General features: G+C 53.1%; 1 protein-coding gene across 1 annotated transcript; it reads right to left on the bottom strand.

Moving 5' to 3' along the window:
* Positions 1-4,291: 4,291 nt before the first annotated feature.
* LOC144163828 (uncharacterized) lies at positions 4,292-5,600 on the bottom strand. Its single transcript, XM_077694520.1, has one exon. The coding sequence runs from the start codon at positions 5,507-5,509 to the stop codon at positions 4,292-4,294; it is 1,218 nt and encodes a 405-aa protein (XP_077550646.1). The 5' UTR covers positions 5,510-5,600.
* Between the last annotated feature and the right edge of the window lie 1,855 nt (positions 5,601-7,455).

Genomic DNA, 7,455 nt, shown 5'->3' with positions numbered 1-7,455 from the left:
AGCCCCCAAAACCACAGCAGTACGCACTGGTGCTTCTAACTTAAAAGCAGTATTGCGTAGAGCACTATGCTTATAATAGCTGCACAGCGAAGTCCGGTGCTTTGGGATTGTCTCACATTACACTGGCCAATTGGCATTAACGACGTGACCCTGTTTGTCGACCATACTCAATGTTTCACGAGATGATTACCGTAAACCATTACAAAGATAAACCAGGTGCAAATCTGGTAAAAAACAGATCAAGTGTGGACAGCGATCCTGAGCGGCATTGTGGTGCAGTCTAAGAGAACTGTCGGTAAACAAGGCATTCTACCGTACACCGCAGCCTCAGCCAGCCTACTAATGTTCGCTTAAAGACTTGATCTGGACAGGTAATCACAGACAGAACGAAACACATGATTCAGCGGGAGAATGAAACTTTTGTGTTAAATTGTTTAATTTCACAGTGATTTACGCATTGTTTGCTGCTGGACAGGTGCTGGGGGCACTAAAAACACTAATCTTTCAAATAAACGCATTTTGCCTTCATGGCTCCTTTAAATCAACTACTCAACCAATAATATTGTTAGGATAAGAATGAGGCGTATTTGCGTTGTTCACACAGTCTGCGATGGGTGCATGCAGCAGCGCGTAAACGAACAGTTCGCAAGCTGACCGATCAACCTTCTCCTCTTCTTCCTCGAACCGAGCACCGTCCAGTGTCTCTCGTCGTCTTCGTCGTTTGCCCGTATTTCTAGCGTCACGTAACATGACCCCCCCGGCGGCGAAATCACCGTCCCGGTGTTGGCTAGGAGCCGCTATCGGCAGGCGTCCGATAGGCCTTGAGGCGAGATACGTGAACAATGTCCGATGAAGGAGACGCTTGGGATGTGGAGGGCAGTAAAGGAAAAACCTCGTACGTGACATCCGTCACCTGCCGCAGCACCTTATAAGGTCCGGTGTAACGGGGCATCAACTTTGCGGAAAGGCCAACACGGCGAAGAGGCGTACACAAGAGCACCAGAGAGCCAGGCGGAAAAGACACAGTGCGGTGCTTATCGTCATAACGGGACTTTTGGGCCACCTGGGAATCACACAACCGCGCGCGAGCGACGTTACGTGCCAGCGCAGCCCGCGTAATGGCGTCGTGCGCGTAGGCTGTCGTGGGCGTAGGCAGTAAAGTGTCCATTGGCAAAGCTGGTTCTCGACCGTACAACAGATAAAACGGGGAATAGCCGGTGGTATTATGGCATGAAGAGTTATAAGCGAATGTTACATATGGAAGCACGGCATCCCAGTCTTTGTGATCAGACGATACATACATGGCCAGCATTTCGGTGAGTGTTCGATTAAAGCGTTCGGTCAGACCATTTGTCTGGGGATGGTATGCTGTGGTCAACTTGTGTCGGGTGGAGCACGAGCGCAGCAGGTCGGCGACGACTTTGGAAAGAAAGGAACGACCACGGTCTGTGAGGAGTTCCCGCGGAGCGCCGTGCTGCAAAATGACGTTTTCTAGGAGGAAGTCGGCGACATCAGTGGCACAGCTTGTTGACAGGGCATGGGTGATAGCATAGCGGGTCGCGTAGTCGGTAGCAACCGCAATCCACCTGTTGCCGGACAGCGATGAAGGGAAAGGGCCAAGGAGGTCCAAGCCGACGCGGAAGAATGGTTCGGTCGGAATATCCACGGGCTGAAGGGGACCTGCAGGGAGCACTGACAATTTCTTGCGGCGCTGGCACAAATCGCAAGCGTTGACGTATTGCTTGACCGTCTTATAAAGACCAGGCCAGAAGAATCGGTGGCGGGCGCGGGCATAAGTGCGGGCAACACCGAGATGGCCAGCCAAGGGGACGTCGTGAAGCTGTTGGAGGGCATCTAGGCGCAAGTGTTCAGGTACTACAAGGAGGACGTCAGGCCCATCCGAGCGGTAGTTACGACGGTAGAGGACTCCCTCACGGAGGAGGAAAGCTCGTAGAGATGGGTCAGATGGGTCACATTGGAGGCGTTCGATTATTGCGCGCAATGAAGAGTCACGGCGTTGCTCTTCGCCCATCTGGAGAAAGTCGGATATTGCCAAGAGGTGGGCATCGTCAGCGGCGTCAGCGGTGTCCGGAGTACCGACGGGGTAACGGGATAGACAGTCGGCGTCTTTGTGCAAATATCCAGACTTGTGAACGACGTTGAAGGTGTACTCTTGCAGTCGTAGTGCCCAACGACCAAGCCGCCCGGTGGGGTCTTTTAAAGAGGACAGCCAGCAGAGCGCATGGTGGTCTGTGACTACGGTGAAATCGCGACCATATAAGTACGGTCGAAATTTTCCGACAGCCCACACCAGCGCAAGGCACTCGCGTTCCGTGATGGAATAGTTTCGTTCTGCGGGGGACAAGAGCCGGCTCGCGAACGCAATCACCCGCTCGTGACCACACTGGACTTGGGCGAGCACAGCACCGATGCCATGGCCACTGGCGTCAGTGCGCACCTGCGTGGGAGCAGAAGGGTCGAAGTGGCCCAAGATTGGTGAGCTGGTCAGAGTGTCGACGAGGTGAGAAAAGGCTGCGGCTTGCTCAGGGCCCCAAGCAAATGGAGTATCGTTCTTGAGAAGTTCGGTAAGGGGTTTGGCGATTTCGGCAAAATTTTGGACGAAGCGGCGGAAATAGGAGCACAAACCGACAAAACTGCGCACATCTGTTGCTGAGCGTGGAACGGGAAATTTTCGCATAGCTTCAATCTTGTCGGGGTCAGGTTGCACTCCTTTAGCATCGACCAGGTGGCCGAGGATGGTGATTTTCCTTCGTCCAAACTTGCATTTGGAAGAGTTAAGTTGAAGTCCGGCTCGGCGAAAAACGGCCAGAACGTCCGACAGTCGCTGGAGGTGGGTCGCAAACGTTGGAGAAAAGACGATAACGTCATCAAGATAGCAAAGACAAGTCGACCATTTAAAGGCGTGGAGGAGAGAGTCCATCATTCGCTCGAACGTTGCTGGGGCATTACAAAGTCCGAAGGGCATTACTTTGAATTGGTAGAGTCCATCCGGTGTGATAAAAGCCGTCTTTTCACGGTCCTTGTCATCGACAGTGAACCTGCCAGTAGCCGGAGCGGAGATCAATGGAAGAGAAGTACGCGGCACCATGAAGGCAATCGAGCGCATCGTCGATTCTTGGAAGGGGATAGACGTCCTTTTTTGTGATTTTGTTAAGGTGCCGGTAGTCCACGCAGAATCGCCACGTTCCATCTTTCTTTTTAACCAGGACGACTGGTGACGCCCAAGGACTTGAGGATGGCTCAATGATGTCTCGATCAAGCATTTTGTCCACCTCTTTTTGGATAACAAGCCGCTCAGCGTGGGATACACGATACGGCCGTTTGTGCACAGGGCTGGCGTCGCCGGTGTTAATACGATGACGGACGATGGATGTCTGGCCCAAAGGACGATCACCGAAATCGAAGATGTCGCTGTATGACTCCAAAACGCAACGCAGTTCTTGAGCTTGCGTTGGCGTTAGATCAGCTGCAATCATCTTCGAAAGTTCGGCATTCTCCCGCGGAGGAGTCGGGCTGGGTGTTTCAGCATCGACTGGAGGTTCGCCAAAGGTTGCTGCGGAAACTTCGTAATCACAAACCGGCGCCAGCGTGGCTAGTGTCATACCGTGCGGAAGAACCTGTGTACAGAAGCTGAAATTCAGGAACGGCAACGTGACTTCGTTGTTGGTAACACTAACAACGGTATGAGGTAGGCTCACGTTGTGCGCAAGCAGCACATCAATAATTGGTGACACTACGTAATCACCGTCGAGAACTGGGGATCGGCACGACAGGGGAACATAAGTTATTGCCCTCGGTGCCAAGCGAATGTGCTTTTTGGAGGAAAGCTTCTCGTCAGGCGCGTCATCGGGTGCTGGCAAAATCGGCATCTCGAGGCGAAGGACACCGGTAGAGCAGTCAATGAGGGCGGCGTGCTCAGATAAAAAGTCAAGGCCAAGGATGAGGTCATGCGAGCACCGTCCAAGAACCGTGAACAAAACAGTCGTTTGACGACCAGCTACAGTAACACGAGCAGAGCACATTCCCATAACAACAGGTGTCCCTCCATCAGCGACTCGAACAAGATGTGATCTTGGTGGCGTCATAACTTTTCGTAAACGGCGGCGAAGATGAGCACTCATTACAGATAAATGCGCTCCTGTATCGATGAGGGCACTGACAGGAACGCCGTCAACTTCAACGTCCACTAAATTGGTCCGGGTAGCCGAGGTCAAGAGAGGATTTTCGGGCGTGGTCGGCAATGCAGCATCACCTCCGGGAGCTGCATTACCTAGTTTTCCGAAGGAGGTCGAGCGTAGTCGGACGTCGGGGATGGACGGCGAGGCTGTGGTGAGCGGGACTGGCGGCGTTGGGGCGACGGCGAACGGTTGAATCGGGTGAGCGGACGGTTAAAGTTGGTCGGGTTCAGCTCAGGACGGGAAGAGGAGCAGTACTGCCGGTCATCGGAGTAGCCAAAGGGTGGTCGAGTACTATAGTCGGAGTAACTGTTGCGGAAGAATGAGACCCGGCGGCTGCGACAGTACCGGGCAATGTGGCCAACTCTGGAGCAATGGAAACAAATTGGTTTATCGTCCGGGGTACGCCACTCAGCGGGGTTACGGCGTGGGTAGCGTGGAGGAGGACGTTCGTTGTGGGAACCGGGTGACCTGAACCCTTGTCCGAACGGAGAGCTAAGCGAGCACACTGGGTGAAGGCCCATGTTGGCTATTTGGTCGCGGACAACGGCCTGGATAACGGCAACGGTGTGGAGGTCGTTCCGATCGGGCATGTATGGCACCGCAGTACTAGGGGTCATAGCCTCCAGTTCTCGGCGCACGATTTTGGTTATGTCCGACGACGATGGAACGGGATCTTGTAGGCAGGGAATACGGGCTTGCAGGTTGCCATCTTCACACGAAGAGGTCGCTGCTGTGTGTGGAAGTCGTGCGAAATTGTGGGCTATTCGGCGTCCTTTGGCCTCCTCGAAGCGCCGACATTCCTTAATGATGGAATCTACAGTGGCACAGTCTTTGCATATAAGAAGGTGGAATGCATCGTCCGCAATGCCCTTCAGTATGTGTCCCACCTTGTCGGCCTCCGGCATTGTGCTGTCAGCCTTCGAGCACAGGGCCAAAACGTCCTGGATGTATGCGACGTATGATTCAGTCGACGTCTGGGCGCGCGATGCCAGTTCCTTGCGGGCAGCAACCTGGCGACCAAGAGGCTTTCCAAACACTTCTCGGAGCTTCGTTTTGAAGACTTCCCAGCTGGTCAAATCGGTCTCGTTCGTCTCAAACCACTTGCGCGCAGGACTCTCCTCTTTAAGATAAAAGATGACATTCGCGAGCATGATGGTGGGATCCCACCTGTTGTGAGCGCTAACACGCTCGAAGAGGCTGAGCCAGTCGTCCACATCAGTTTCGTCCGCGCCGGTGAATATTCCAGGCTCTCGGGGGTGAGACACGATGACGAGGGGGGTCGTCGTCGCGGTCGCTCCATCACCAGGCATTGTTACGCGAGGAACAGAGCGTCCACTCCGAAGCTCCGTGGTGGGTGGAGTACGCCCGGGCGAGCGGTACGGGATGAGGTGGTGAAACCAACTCCGCAACCTCCACCACAATGTTAGGATAAGAATGAGGCGTATTTGCGTTGTTCACACAGTCTGCGATGGGTGCATGCAGCAGCGCGTAAACGAACAGTTCGCAAGCTGACCGATCAACCTTCTCCTCTTCTTCCTCGAACCGAGCACCGTCCAGTGTCTCTCGTCGTCTTCGTCGTTTGCCCGTATTTCTAGCGTCACGTAACAATATTATACAATGATGGTCTCAGTTTGCTGAATGATCCGCATCAGCCCACCCGTATTGGAAACTGTCAGTGGGGACACGACCCCTGACATGACCTTTGCAAAAAAACATGCGTACGAGAGCAACCTGGCTAAACACTCAGGAAAACCTTGGCAGGGACCACTACATCGTCGCTATTGGGGTCGAATCAGAGGTAGCCAAAAGAACGTCCGGGAAAAAACTACATCTAATCGACTGGGATGCATTCCGCACGCTTAGAGCAGAAGAACGAGACCCAGTAAGCGTGGAGGACGGTACTTCTGGGAGCGACATTACCAGCATTGCGAGCTAGTACTTCTGGTGCCGACATTATCAACACTGAGAGCTGGGCAGAAACCCTTCGCGCAGACGCTAAACGGGCCACTAGGTTGTACCAGAAGAAGCTGAGCTCCAACAGGCCGACGCAAAGTTGCTACAAAGCTTGTACACACGACTCCAAATGCAAAAGCTTAACCAAAATCTTCGGCGACGACTAGCGGCCCTCAACCGCGATATAGAAACGTACGCCCAACAACTAACACGTCAAAATTGGCACAGCACATGCGATCGCATGGACTACGAAATAGGTCTTGCCAAAACCTGGAACATTCCGCGCGGTCTCATTGACCCTAAAAATAATAAAACTACACAGGCACAACCTCAACATACATCTCCACAAATTGCAGGGAACAAACACGGAATATCTCAAAGCCATTCAGGACATTGGCGACTGCTCCCGTGAGACACTTCCCCCCTACGTGGGTAATGACAATTCTCTCCTTGACCAAATCATCACTATAAGTGAAATTAGGGGTGCTATCTTGGCACTGCGCACTCGCTCTGCTCTTCGACCGGACAGTATTACAAATAAAATGCAGAGAAATCTAGATGATGAGTCCATTGAAGCCCTAACACGATACATGAACATAAGCTGGGAGACAGGAAAAACAGCCAAGGTTGTCATGATACCTAAGCCAGGCAAAAAACTACACATCGAAAACCTTAGACCCATTGCCCGCACTTCATGCCTAGGGAAACCATTGGAACACGTTGTCCTAAATCGAATAACCAACTACATGGAAGAAAATGGCGTCTTTCCCCACTCCATGATCACGCTCCGCCCAAAACTCTCAACACAGGACATCTTGATCCGTCTCAAACATGACTTATCTTCGACCCAACGCTATCAAGCTTGGAACTACCAACTTTTCCGGATACGCCGTGTCTGCAAGCTTATGACGTCACTTGCAACGCCCAGTGGGACCAGCGTTGGTAGTTCCAAGCTTGATAGCGTTGGGTCGAAGATAATCGGTGAACTGCAAAGAGAGCCATGCGTGCGTGAGCGAGATGGTCGCGAGCACACTGCCGCCCCCACTAGAGTCCAGAGGGCTCGGCGGCGGCTTTATATCCAGGCTGCGGCAGACTTCCGTCGGCAGACTTCCGGCGTTGTCCCACTAAGCTGGTCCCACTAGGCGTTCCAAGTGACGTCGTACGGTTGCAGACACGGCAGATCCGGAAAAACTTGGTTGTTCAAGCTTGATAGCATTGGGTCAGAGATAAGCGGCATCAACTGGAAAGAGAGCCATGCGTGCGTGAACGACATGGTCGCGAGCGTACTGCCGCCCCCACTGAA

Source organism: Haemaphysalis longicornis, unplaced genomic scaffold, assembly GCF_048455015.1.
Source record: "Haemaphysalis longicornis isolate Haplotype H1 unplaced genomic scaffold, Haemaphysalis longicornis Haplotype H1 scaffold_13, whole genome shotgun sequence".
NCBI classification, from domain to species: domain Eukaryota; kingdom Metazoa; phylum Arthropoda; class Arachnida; order Ixodida; family Ixodidae; genus Haemaphysalis; species Haemaphysalis longicornis.
The sequence above is the reverse complement of the archived record's forward strand: the minus strand, read 5'-3'. Positions and strand labels throughout refer to the sequence as shown.